The 14,524-nt window shown below is 36.5% G+C and overlaps 1 protein-coding gene across 2 annotated transcripts; it reads right to left on the bottom strand.

Annotated features, from left to right (window-relative positions):
- Window positions 1-581: 581 nt before the first annotated feature.
- LOC148693128 (protein ENHANCED DOWNY MILDEW 2-like) lies at window positions 582-13,511 on the bottom strand. 2 transcript variants are annotated; one of them, XM_088680152.1, is made up of 19 exons: window positions 13,286-13,511; window positions 12,579-13,020; window positions 12,402-12,498; window positions 11,464-11,517; window positions 11,185-11,372; window positions 10,980-11,076; window positions 10,771-10,869; window positions 8,810-9,057; window positions 8,548-8,679; window positions 7,920-8,459; window positions 7,220-7,367; window positions 7,011-7,112; window positions 5,894-5,986; window positions 5,177-5,242; window positions 3,618-3,728; window positions 2,404-2,475; window positions 2,187-2,305; window positions 2,003-2,066; window positions 582-1,917 (listed from the first exon to the last, which is right to left on the bottom strand). In XM_088680152.1, exons 2-19 carry the CDS (start codon window positions 12,986-12,988, stop codon window positions 1,579-1,581), a joined length of 2,979 nt encoding a protein of 992 aa, XP_088536278.1. In that variant the 5' UTR covers window positions 12,989-13,020; window positions 13,286-13,511; the 3' UTR covers window positions 582-1,578. The 2 variants fall into 2 exon arrangements, with proteins under 2 accessions (XP_088536278.1, XP_088536279.1); XM_088680153.1 differs by having other exon boundaries at window positions 5,201-5,242; window positions 13,286-13,509.
- Window positions 13,512-14,524: the final 1,013 nt, after the last annotated feature.

The raw sequence follows: 14,524 nt of genomic DNA, 5'->3' as shown, positions 1-14,524 counted from the left end.
TATTGTATTGAAGATACGGGGCGGTGTTGCGATGGAGCTTTATCCCCGAGTATTTTGACTATTACGTATGAGGAGCCAAGTATTATCTATTTATTAATAACAATGTTTTTTTGTATTGGGGGTCTATCACTATGAATGTTGTTAGCTTTATATCGTATGTTTCGAGAAATTGTTGAGATCCTTAGGTTTAGCTTTCAAGTATACAATTGTCGTCTTTAGGTTTACCATGAATGTTGGAAAATGAAATACTTAAAAAAAGTAATAACAAAGACATTCGACCCCAAAAAATAAAAAATAAAAAAAGAAAAGGAATTGTTATATAGAAACAAATTTTTATCGTAAATAATCTCTGAAATTGACCTAACTAAAAAATTTCTCACTTGGTGAGATAGAAATGGAATATCCAAGATTAACCAACAACGAAAGATTTAACCCAACGACGAGTCTATTTTATATTATAGCGCTATTTGCCGTTTCAAATTTATTTTTCAATTCTTCTTCCCATCAGTGAATCAGTAACAAACAACCGTGACCAATGAGTGTACCGACCAAAAGGATTTAAGTAATTTGGGAAGGAAAAAAAAAAAAAATCATGCATATTGATCTGGGCAACAAGACGAAAACTAGATACAAACTCTCCTGCCTACGTGGCTATCTCGATTGTAACCAGAGATATATAACCCATATGAGCGTCTCATGGGAATATATCTTGGGTAACAAGGCAAACTCACTCATTTAGCCAAAGTAAGAAATAAAATATCATAAGTTTCCGTTAGAGATGCAACTAAAATAATAAAGTGGCATGAGTACAATGTTGCCAAAACACTTGTATTTAATACACCAGCATTTACTACTCTTATGTACAAAAAAGAACCTACTTATCACGTTGTACCTGTTTTACTCATGCAGCCAACCTGCTGAATTTTGGTTCGAATAGCTTTGGTGAGGACCGGGAGCAAAACCCATGGAGCCACCATGTTGACCAGGCCGGGGTGCCCTGGGATCCTAAGTGCCGTCGCTACTGGACATGTGCGGTTGATATCCTAAAGCAGGTTCAGATCCTAAGCGGCCCATCCTCGTGTGGTTCAGTTCATCCAACCGAGGTGCATACCGCTGCATGACTGATGTGTTCATTCTGTGCGATAACTCAGCTGCTGGACCAGGATGACTATGGCTGTCAGTAGATGAATACGATCCAATCTGTCCACTCACAGAATCCTGACCCACCAAATAATTACTTCTTGAAGAATCAAAATCTTGCTGACCATAGAGGTGAATCTGAGAACATACGTCAGACTCCCTCCTAAATGCATCTTCTGCCTCATTCAAATATGGCCTACAACCAAGGCTATCCAATCTCTCTCTCATGTGCCCCACAAACGGTTCCTTTGAGTTTGTAGCCCTATAACCAGAATTGGGACCGGTAGACCATCCATGAGTCAGACTCGAGTAAGGCTCATCACTGCTCATGGAGAATCTCCTTCTACCTGTGTCATCAGCAATGTTGAACTTTGTCCCACCATAAGTAGTTCCGAACTGCATGCTTGAACCAGAGTTGCCAGGCTCAGAATGCTGATCTCATTTTTCAGCAGGCTGAATGCGTGGCAGAATTTCCTTGCATATCTCATCAATGATGTTGTTCCCATCCCCAGGACTCTCGGGTTTTATGCCATCATCAATCAGCATAGGCGCTTCACCATATTGATCATTATTACCTATTGACCGACCATTATTTAAAGAGTCGGAATGATCTTTTGTATACCCTTGTGATGCAGTGATGTGACCATGCTCTTGGGCTATAGCCTTGATGTCAGCAGACCAATCAGGACGACTCCAGATATAGAGTGGTGGCGGCATTACATTCCATTGATCCAATTGTTTGTCATTTGCATCAACAGATCCGGGGAGATAAAAAGACTGAATGGAGACAAATCACCAGTAAATTCACATTCCAAAATTTCAAAACAGATACTAAGATTCAGCCATTTGGATAAACACATACCTTTCCTGACAGAAACTGGGTATCCTCCCAGATCAAATCATAAGCCGATTTCTTTTCATTTAACCTGATGAAAGACACAAATGTAAGAAACTATATGCAAACTGAAGTTCAACTCAAAGGCATGGCCACATTTATGTATGCCTTTGTGTTTAAGAAAGAGAGATGAACAACGGCAAGCAGCTACCTTTGAGTTTCTGGTGGAACAATAAGAATAAGGAGCTTTGGATTGAACTCAAGAGCCTTGTCGATGAACTTGTTTGCCAAAGCTGCTTTAACTCCGAAAGGAGGGTTTAACCCCATGATCTGCTCAAGTAGAAAAGTTGTGGAGACTGAAACAATTAACACAAAGGTTCTAAAATTCAAATGTCATGATGAAATAAAAACAACCACCAGTTTCCTACCAATTGTGACCCTTTCGGTAATTCCTTTGGTTTTACTTTCATCCAATCTCTCTTCTCAAAACAGAAATCATTCTGCCAAATGAAAATACACACAAAATAATCAGTTTCCCAGTTTTGATGTTTTAAGCCAGTAAAATGCACACTTAACAGCCTTATACCCGACATAGGGAATGAGAAAGAAATGAAAACAATCTTAAGAGACAACATTGGTCGCAATACGTTTTTTACTTAAAAATGAGGATGAAAAGAATCAAGAGCGAGCAATATAACTCCCAGTGCTGGTTGTCTAAATTGCATTCCATTGTAAGTATAAACCTCAAAAAAGCCAAATCTGAAATACAATAGGTCTTCACAGTGGAAGCACAATGTTACTTGCATACTGTTGAGAGTATTAATCCCATGTCGGGGAAAGAAGGGACATTGCATGTGCTTATGAGTAATTCCTCCCCACATTGCCAATTGGTTTTATGGTGGAACCACAACTTTCTTCATGGTATCAGAGCCGGTTGTCCCATGTGTGAAGCCCAATGGCCACACATGCTCCACGTCACTGATTTGTGTTGTCCACGTGTTAGGCTTGAAAATTCGCCAAACGTGAGGGGATGGTTGAGAATATTAATCCCAAGTCCTGGAAAGAAGGAACCTTGCATGTGCTTATAACTAATTAGGTGACTCCCCATATTGCCAAATGGTATCATGGAGGAACCCCAACGTATATATCCTATAGGCTATTATCATCCAACTACATGTTTGACCACATCCTCATCCCTTATTACGTTTTCCATCAGAAGTGAAGTGCAAAAATATAATGAATAGCTACTCCGAACTCTTCAAACTTTATCATTTAATGGCTGAAAATGCATCTGATAAAGAAAAAGTAGTTCATCCATCATTCTTTTTCCGGGTACATTTGTTAGTTGTTCATTATATGGAGCGTGTCCCATAATCTCACTTACTCCTAAATCCCATCAACTGAAATTTCAGGGATAGACTATAAAGCTACATTGGGTGTGTATATTTCTACTAAGTGGTTCAGACCCATCATAAACAGCTAGTGAATAACTTCTAATGATGCAAAAACCGTTCTAGTTTCTACCTTACATCATATCCCACGTTCATCTGTGATGAACAATGCAACCATGTTTGCATGTGTCACAGATAATATGAATGATGCAGATTGACCAACATTAAAGACTTATATGAATGACTATTACCTTCGGTTGAATAAAGTCATAGTTTTTATAAAAGCAATTCTTCCCCGTCTCTTCAAGTTTCTTCTTCATTACAATGCTGAAATCATTGGCACCACAACAGAAGTCCACTATCTGTACATTGGAACAAAAAGTAATCAGGTACTACCCAATCAACATTATTTTGATGTCGAGGTAATCAACATTGAAAAAAAAATAAAATATATAAATATATATATACATATGTAATAAGTCTTTTTAGCCAAAAGGATGAGATTGGCATACATAACTCCTCACTTTGGTCCCTGACAATGAAAATCGATAGAAGTGGTCCTTGGTTTGTCCACCATAAATCATTTTGGTCATTCCATGAAAAATCTGTCAATATCCTTGTTAAATTGTCATGTGAAAGACCACATGACCACCTTTGTAAGGGTATTTTTGTCAAACCAACCCCTTAACAAGGACATGGACAGATTTTTCATGGAATGACCAAAATGATTCACAGTGGACAAACTCAGGGACCACTTTTATCGATTTTCATTGTCGGGGACTAAAGTGAGGAGTTATGCCAATCTCGGGGACCATTTTAGCAAAAAAGCCTACGTAATAATAAAGAAACCCAGGCTAATCCTACATAACAACCTAAGCTCATGATCCAACATTAATTTCACGTTCAGTAAGGAATCACAATCACATCAGTTCTCTTTCTTATCATATAATATGCACTTTGAGAACAAGTAGACAGTCATCCAACAATTAACTGGCTTATGACTTCTGCAGTGAATATACTTATTGCAAGTTCAATTGTGTAAAGTCAAACAAAAGTTCATAAAGATCATCATGATAACTTTTTGGGTACTAGATGCTTCTGTTGCAGTTTTGCAGAAAAAGAACAGCTATGATTCAACATTTGTTTTATGAGAAAACAATTTTATTGATCAGATACAAATACTTTAGACCAGGTAGTCCACTAAATAAAATGCATCTAAAAGCAGCCTAAGTAGAAACTTTCAACTAACAGAAACGCCAAAAAGCTGAACAGAAACATCTCCGAGCACAGCCAAGGAATAGTCCTCAGAAGTACACTAGATCATCCCATTTCGAAAAACTTTTCTCTAATAAGTGCAGCACTGTTCTTTAGTTTCATTGTTATACAGTTCCTTATTGACATTACAGCTGTACTCTAATTGAACCCTGTTAGGGTTTGTCATCAGGTAAACCATTCATCTGCTGAAGTTTTTCTCCTTTGACAATAAATTTTGATGCTTCTGCTATTGTAAAGATGTCAGGTCCTAGAAGTAGTTTCTGAAAGAACTCTATGTTGATACGAATAATGCTGCAAGCTTGCCACAGTTTGTGCCATTGTCATAATCCATGTCGTCACAAACTCAGATGCCGAACATAGTATAAGATTTATACTTCAGTTGGCCCTTAGGTGAACAGTAAAATAAAGCGTTCAGGTAAAAGTCCAATTGTGCAAACAAAAAATTACTCATATAGTAAGACAAACAAGAGTCATCAACTGCATAACTAAAAGAAACATCCAAAAGACATACACCTATGTACTAAAATTATCTCACAGATAAAAGCATATAGATCCATACCGTATCTCCATCTTTTGCATACCAATGGAGCCTGTCAGCAATCTGCATATTAAACTCAAGCTTTTAAAATTCTTCAAGGTTTCATTAAGTTCATAATACATGCTCAACGGCTCAAGTTGCAGACCAGATAAATAAGAGGTAAACCTATGTGAGAGTAAATCAAAATTGAATAACCATATAGTATATACCAAGTTACCAACAGAGTTTAATTCACAAAATGATATGTGAAAGCACGAGTAAACTAAAAGTCCGCAGCACTGTGAATTTTTGGGTGATTTAGTGGCAAGTCACACTAGAATTTCGAAGCTTAGATATTTTTGCTCTTTTGTCTAACTGGTGATCCTATTGTCCGATACTGGAGATTATTTTGCAACTTCTTGACTTTGTCTACTGATAAAGCTTTCCTTCTCAACAGAAAACAAATTAAAGAAATCCAAAAGTCATGTGGGATCTCATTATCTTTAAAACTGGAGGAAGCATAACACAACCATGAATTTTTCATTGTCAAGATGAGCTTAAGCATAAGCAACCACACCAAACATGTGTGGGTTGGACATCTTCATAAACGCAAGTTTCCTCTAAATAAATAATTCATTACAACCCAAGCTGAGAAGAAAGTATAAGCAGTAATAAGTTAGCAAAAGAGTGCATCATAACTTTGAAATGTAAAAAACTTGAACACAACCAAATTACCTCTTTTAATTTGTCCACCTTTGTAAAATGACGACCAAAGGACGTGTAGCGCATTCCATGCATGAAAGGTGCAAGATATACTCTCAGCTTGTTCTGCATGAAAATGAATCAATAAATTAATGGGAAACTAGAAAACACAACAGTTATCTGGTGAACCTTTAATACACATTACGTACAAATAAAATCACACAACAAACTCAACCACAAAAAGAAAGAGAAAATAGGAAACAAAGAAAAATTAAGATCAGAAAGAAAGAGAGAGAGAGAGAGAGAGAGATGCTACAAATATAGCTCTTAATATAGAGTTCAGGCACAGGGATGCACAAAACGCTCGCCATTACACATTTGAAAATGTAACATGTCACAAACTTAGCTACAATAATTTATAGAATTCATATGTGAATGAGCCTATAAGCATGTACCAAATGACTTCCTTATCAAAGTGTGGACTAACTTTGCCAACCCTAGAACAATGTGGATGAAGAATAACAGCATATGCCAACCTAGTAAGGTTGTCAGTACAGCTCATGTTTTTAAATGTTATTGGCTCATTTGAGCTTGGCTTGTAAAGAAACAAGCCACTCAAAAAAATTACTACAGCTTGATATTAAATTAAAAATGCAAGTCAAACTAGTCAAGATAGTGTCCAACTTGGATTTCATCACAAGACACCTCTCTTTGAATTGAGGTTGCCTCATTTATTTGTGCTTCAGGTGCGAGGTCCATATCCTTCGCTCATTATGTCAAGTCATGCTTTAAGCTCATTTCGCTCTAAATTCAGCTTAGACAAATGCAAGCCAACCTCATGCCTGAAACCAACATTCAAAGCCCAACTTAGAGCCTAGTTAGTCAAGCTTGCTAAAACTCAGCAAATTACATTTTAGCACTATGATACTAGGTTTAACTTGGCTATTTTACAACCCCACACCCGAACCACAAACCAAGCATAACCTGAACTAAAAGAATAGACAATTAGCTGAGATGTGCAAATCTAGTACACCTGGCACACAGACAGCAAACATCAATGCAGGAAACCTAAAGCTTAAAACAATATCAAGATGAATAATCTTTGCCTAATCATAAGTTGTAGGATAGTGAGACTGGACTAGAAAACCACCTTCCACTTGTAAATCTGGTGAACAACCTCAGGAGCACAAACAGCCTCTGAATCTTCAGCACTGCATCCTTCCTCTAGTTTCCGTAATGCCATTCGAACAGCCTAAAATACACATGGATATCATTATCAAACACATGATAAGAGAAATCATCAAAAGTCCACACTTTTTTGCAGTGCAAAATAGCTGTTGAAATTTCCCAGTGATGTACCTCAATTGAGCCTTCTACCTTTCCCATTGTAATGTTCCTTTCCACAACATTTTTGGACGAGGATTGATGAGTCGATGGAACTGTGTGCTTTCTTATAACATCTTCCAGAGTTATTGAAGACGCAGCATCTTTCATTAAAGACAATAACCTGCATTGCAAGAAATAAATCAAAGAACTACTCAAACCTTAAATCAATTGTCTTGTCCGCAACTGTGGTAAGTCCTTGTAAAGTATCCAATCATATATGTGTGTGTGCGCACACACGTGTTGAGAGAGAGAGAGAGAGAGTAATACACACACACTCTCTCGAATATACTAGTCCCTAGGAACACGCTCACGCATAATCCAATTTTAGTTTTTTGTTATTTTTTAAAAACTCGACGCAAAACTAATGAAAAGGAGATGATGGGTATGTGGGTTGGGGGGGTAACCACTAGCCCAACCTACGTGGCGTTTGATCATAGTATTTTAATTTACTTTGATTTTTCAAATTCTTGTTAGTTATTTACACTTTACCCCCAGTATATTTAATTGTCTTAGAAATTAAGTTAAATGGTGTACTTTTAGTATTTTGAATTTTCACCTTCAAGGCATTCTCCCTTATATATTAAATGAAAGAGGTAATGCTATTAACAAATGCTTTAAAGAGTTATAAAGCATAAACAGAACAGAATTGGTAAATAATTTCAACTTAAGTTACCTCCTCTCTGTAGCTGCATCTAAAGATGGTGGTGCGCTGGTCAACTCTTTTGAGGCAGGATTAAATATTGCCAAATCACGCTCCCCATCAGGTTTTCCCTGCTTCCCCGACTTCACTTGCAAGGACTCCTTCCTACAGGCATATAGCTGATCACCCAATAAGGTATTTTGTTCCGCAGCCACAGAAATCTTAGCTTTCTTTTTCGAAGCACAATTCACTTTCAGCTTTCCTGATGTATCTAACCCAGCAGGTAGTTTTTTACTAATTCTGCTACCACCCACTTTTGCGGTAGAAGATGACTTCAGCTTCTCTTTAGACATCATAGGAGCAGTTTGGCCCCTATAGAATTCTTTGGCAGAAGGCTTTCTCTTATTCGTCACAGATATCTCTCTATCTTGAAGGGATTCTGATGTCCGTTTTTTCTTTTTCTCTACAAAATCGGTCTTCTTTTGAATAAAAGTAGTCCTCTTTTCTTTAACTCCAGGGAATTTTATGTGGTCCCTTATTGGCGTTTCAATGTCTTTAATCATCTCATGCTTTCTAATCCAAAGAAAAAGAAAAAAAGCATTCAGAAAAATTAAATCAAACAAAATAATGAATAAAATCAGCTCACAAAAATAATACTTACGTGCAATATATTAGTACACGGTTAGGTAATAGACCTTCCCAAGCTCTTGTTGTTGCACCTTCATCCTCTGTGTCTTCCTCCCCTTCGTCTTCCTCCTCTTCGTCTTCCTCTGTTTTTTGAAATACAATCTCCCTGATACAAGCAATTTAAGCATAAGCCATTTATACACGAAAAAATAAAATAAAATAAAAAATAAGACCAAAGCATGGTCTCCTAAGAGCATATAAAAATAAAAACAAAAAAGAACAATTAAGAAGATTACTCTGGCAAGCATTTCCTGTGGTAGGATTTAGGACAACGCCGACACACAGCAAACTGCAACTGAGGATCCTTCTTGTTCTCTCCTTGTTCACAAATGCAGCATTTATGAATCGGACACGTAAAAGATTCCCCCAGATCAATTTTTTTCTCAAGTTCTTCAGCAGAGACTCCATCGTCTTTATAAATGAGTTTTGCAATGCAATGTGGATGGTAAAATTGACCACAGGTTGCAGAAACACAGGGGAAGACCTAACAAAATTGATAAAAATGTTTTTTAAGTGTAAACCAAACACAAGAATAATACTTTGATGACGACAATACAAAAAGGCAGAAAAGAGCATAAGACTGATGAAAACAATAGGAAAAGGTAGAAAAGGCAGTATAATACTTTGATTATGATATATATATATATATATATATCTATATATATAGATAGATATATGTATATATGTATGTATGTGTGTATATGAGTCCCTTCTATTGAGGGATCACTAGAATAATTTTATCAGAGGGACACCTTGTATAGCCTGCTCTGGATTGTAGTATAATGATTTGAACAGTCTTTCATTCATAGATCACACTTGAAAAAAAAAAAAAAAAAAAAAAAAAAAAGACAGTCACTGTTCCAAGAAAACACTAAAATGACAACATTTAATTGAATGGTTAAACTATTTCCAATTTGGGTGTTTCATTGCAATGATGTTCTTTGAGGGAAGGACCTAAGAGTTAGACCATTTGGATCATTGAAATATAATGTGGAGCGGGCACTATCTTGTATCCCTCAATTAAGCTTATTTAAGAGATCCCTCATTAAGCTTATCTAACACTATCTTGTATCCCTCAATTAAGCTTATCTAACATATGACTAATCCTCCCCCAGTAAAATTAACAACAAAACGTTAAAAATTCCAGACCCTTTACTAAAGAAATTAAATTGCTTTACAATCCCCAATTTAACCAGTGGCTTCTTGGATGTGCAGGTGGTATTTGAAATGATTGGTTTGTGTTGGTTTTGCACCCGGTTGCCTTTGCATTGTTGGAAATTGACTCACTGGGCTTGGTCAAAGTAATAGAGCTCAAACGATAAAAAGGTGCGTTGTGAATCTGTGATGAGTGATGACCATTCTTAGGGGTACCATGGATGCAGAGAAACGCCAAGTTTCTCCAAGAAACTGTATTTGGGATAAAACTACATGTTTTAACTTCTCTTTAGGTTTCTACTTCAAAGAGTTTTAAGGGGTACCACTCTGTTTATGATAATAGTGTCTCTATATGTTCACAAAAAGGTTATTCATATTTTCATTATTATCCTGCATTGCCAAAGGTTATTCATATTTTCATTCTTCCAGATGATTTAAGGATAATTATCATTCTATGTGTACCTTTCCTATTACCAAAATACATTTCTCATTGAAAGAACAAAAAAATTAACCAGGAAAATAAATGGGTAAAGAACTCTGACTAAAATGACCATGTTCAAATTCATATCAGCACCAGGGAGATTCCATTAATTAACGATGGGCCAGATGGAAAATGTTGAGTAGAATGAAAATCAAGAAGGAAGAAAGCATATTATAAAAATAAAAATAAAAACAAAAAAGGAATTCCAACAAGAAATGACGCTCAAAAGATGAAGAACTACAAACACACTGAAGAAAAGATAACCTAAGATTGCATCATAAAAAAGCACAACAAAGGAGACAAAAAGAAGTATAGTCAAAGAAAGAGATCAACAGAGCGTAGCAGAAGACTTTGAGCGAGTATACCTAACACTACTGATCCCAAGAAGCTAAATTCAGAACAATACATCATGTTGCCACACAAACAAAATTAGAACACTACATCAGTATTGCTTCATTACGAACAATGTAGAAAAACTGAAAAATTCATGGTTCTGAAATTACATTCTTAAACTAATCAAGCTAGCATGTAAACACCAGCTATGTAGAAAATAATTCATACCTCAGCCCCTGAAGATTTATCAGAGGAGCCTAACTTCCCACAAGCATAGCATTGATGCTGTTTATAATGACAGTTCTTGCAGAAGAATTTTTGAATCGCCTGCCAAGTTCAGAGCATAAAATAAAATAATCATAATATCAATAACAAAAAGAAACCACCAAACGGAAAGAGAAAAAGATTCACATCAAAAGTAAATACAAAGAGCATACTTCTACTTCATCCTGGGTAAAGCCAAGGGTCTCACACATAGAATGCTCACCATCCTCGACAGTTGCGTGAAATGACCTTAGGCATCTCCCTTCACAACTGCAGAGCAAAAAATATATACGTTGATGCACTAACTTCTAGGAAATCAAGTTATTTAAAAAATGTTGATATCATAAAGCTTTCATAAGTATGAGCAACAGAGCATACTGCAATAGAGTGCCACCATCATCACAAAAAGCACAAACAGAATCAAACAGGTTATCATCGTCGTTGTACTCGTCTTCAGCGTCAATCATATCTTCTTCCGCATCATCAACTATAAATCCTGGTTTTGTTGTAGCTTGAATGTCCTGAATATCCAATGAGTTCACTGGCTCAAACACAATAACATGAAACTAAAAGAAAAATTAATGAGCTAAAAATTAGAGAGCTAAAGGATAAAATTGAGCTAATGAAAGAGAAAACAAGTAAGTTGTAGAAGATGACCTGATCATATAGTTTCCTCTTGTTGGTCTTCTCTTCAAGTAAATTGAGTAAAAACTGTTCAAAACACAGTATGCAATTTTATTTAACCGTGCATAAACATAAGGACAGTTTGTAGTTTGTGCAGAATGATAAGAACAGAAAATAATACGGAGTGAAAACAAAATGAAGCTAAAATCAAGTGAAAGAAGAGCAAGCAAAGAGAAAGCTTGAATCATAATATAATTCACAAAACAGAAGGTTTGATTCACCATCTAAGGTTCATATAGTCAATTAATGAATAAGCAGGTAGTACTTAGAGCTCAACATGTTCACATAAAGGTTCCCAAATCTGTAAGTTTTAATTTTACATTTAAAACAAGAACGAGGAAGGATGAAACAGTACTGGTTTGCCTGCTCCAAAATCCAGATTGAAAACCTATATTGAAGAATACCAACCATAACCACCATAACCACCCCAACTGAATAAAAGATTATGCAGTGTGCCACTTCTACCTATTACTGCAATACAATTTATATGTTCAAACAACTTGATGTGATTTGACATTGATGAGAAATATCTCACAGATTATCTCAGGCAAAAATCCTTGTTCGTTCATTCAGAACAGAAAAACTTGCAGCAGAGCATTTAAAGTACAAAAATCAGGTAAAGGACAATTTTGGTGAATTTTCTCAAGATGGCTCCAAGAACTTTGAAGAGCATGACCCACATACTATGCATCTAACCGATGGCGTCTACTTAAACTACGTATGTTGAATTTTCCCAGATATGCTTCCAGTATTAGGACTTCGACTAAACGTTCATTTGCACTGCACAGAAGGCAAAAGAGTAGAAAAGAGAACTCTGAAATATCTGGAAACTATTTACTGATATGAATTGTTGGAAAAATGACTAATCACGTGGTACGGTTACAATGATAAGAAAAGAAGATAGACAAAACCTTGCACTTTGCTAACGCATCATCCCTTTTAACAGCTTCACTAATCAGAGGAATGTGATTCACCAGGTCATTCTGAGAAGGCCTGACCTTGTACAAGCTGCAAAATGGGGGAATCCGTCAAACTTCAGTGTAAAAAAAAGTCGAAAGTGAAGAGATGTTTAAAAGATCCAAAGATACCTGAAAACTTTAGATAAGTGATCCCACAAAGATTTTGCAGATGTCTCAGGATTTCTGCTCACATAGTGAAGGAACTGCAGTGTTATCAAGATTGACCTTATTACTTCCTCGAAGCTCTTCCTCGGCTTCTGAAGCTTGAGCCAGTTATTTTCCTTAGAGAGCACCGATATCTCAGGATCGACATTGGAAAGATCAAACCGCCACGCGATAACATGCTTATACAGTTTCTGAAGCCCATTATCGTTAGTGCCACGCACAAATATCTGCATGTTCTTGCCGACTTGCCTCTCACACTCACTCCACTGAATTGGCAAAACGTGAAATGAGATGGGTTCATCGCTGTCATCTACAAAATGGTAATTTGAAACGGATTGTGGCACCGCCTCTGCCTCATCATCCGACGATTCCATGCCCTAATTCAACTCACACTATAAATTCACACCTACACATATAATCAAACAATGAACTTTTTAACAATGCAGAGCAGTACAGCGCCTAATCACAGTGCAAAAATCAACGGAAAATAGAGGGAGATAAAAGCTACAGAATCGAATTGAGAATTGGGCTCTAGCCAGGGCTAATAGAATTATCGGGAATTCTTGGAACCAAAGTCGAAATTGGACTAACGAATTTGATAATTTTTGCTTTTAATTTGAACCCTAAAAGGAAAATTAAAAAAATAAATTGGGAATTGAACAATTGTGTACCTAATTGGATTGAAGAAAAAACCAAGCTTCGTCCTCAAACGCTCTCAATCACGTTCCCCAATTTGCTACGAAATTTAAATTTCCCATTATATATGTGGCGGTAAGGAAAATTAGGAAAGGAAAATCACGAACGAATCAGTTTACTCCCTTACTCCGTACTGGCCCAGCGCATCGACGTGTCGTTTATTGTAAATAATGGTTTGATACCGTGAGAGTCTGAACGCACGTAGTATTTTACGCGCACGATTATGACACGTAGTCGAAAGATCCTGCATTTCCTTTTTAATTTAGTAGAGATTTTTCAGTGTCGTGAATACGACTCAGTATATTTTGGTTCACAACCGATTGTGATACACAATTGGACGGGAACAACACTTGGCTCACAACCGAATTCATGCAAGTCTTCCCAAAATGAAGGTTAGAACCAAAAAATTCATATTCAAAATCCTCTAAACAAGTTTAACATGACAGTTAGCACCCTCTTTATTACAGGTACCAAAAGTAAGAAGAAAAACAAACAGCAACAAAGGGCTAGCAAATGCAGGTTATATATGAACTTTTTGGCAGCTACAATTGCTTCTTCGTACATGATACAACAACATTGGCTCATGTCCAGTGTCGATCGATGTTGAACTTGAGATGATCATGTCCAGTAACAAATCAAAATTAACAAGTAGTTTTACAAGTACATTAAATTTTTAGAATGTTGAACCACAGTGGCTCAAAAAGCTATACCCCCCATTTCACTCAAATTTGAATCATCTTCCTCGCACTTTATGTCAGTTTAGTGTACAAAGTTGATTTTATAAAAAGAAAATGAGGAAAAACTCGTTGCTCTATTATCGGCTGTAACCAGAACTGGCTAGATTCTCTTCCACACATTGTTAGTACTGTTTGTATGCAATTTTGTATTTCATTTAGTGAAGAGCTTGAAGAAAAAATGGATTGATTTTCACTTTGGATTTTCTAGGAAGGAAGAAGACGGTGATTCGTTGATATCTCACACACTGCATGAGAGAAATATTCCCTTTGCAAGGAGGGGAGCCATCTCTCTCTTACGTCATAATCAAATCTAGCCATTCAAATAAAATACCATATAAGATGCTTACAATGGTCATGAGCTATGACTCACAACTAAATCTAAGCAATGCACATAGACTATGATCCAATGGTTCACATTAGATCAGCAATTACACTTAACTAACCAAAAACATATTCAATTCTAATTGATCTGCAAAG

The sequence above is a fragment of the Pyrus communis genome, chromosome 11 (genome assembly GCF_041283825.1).
Source record: "Pyrus communis isolate YQ-2024b chromosome 11, ASM4128382v1, whole genome shotgun sequence".
Taxonomy (NCBI): domain Eukaryota; kingdom Viridiplantae; phylum Streptophyta; class Magnoliopsida; order Rosales; family Rosaceae; genus Pyrus; species Pyrus communis.
This window is presented reverse-complemented; position numbering and strand designations above follow the sequence as displayed.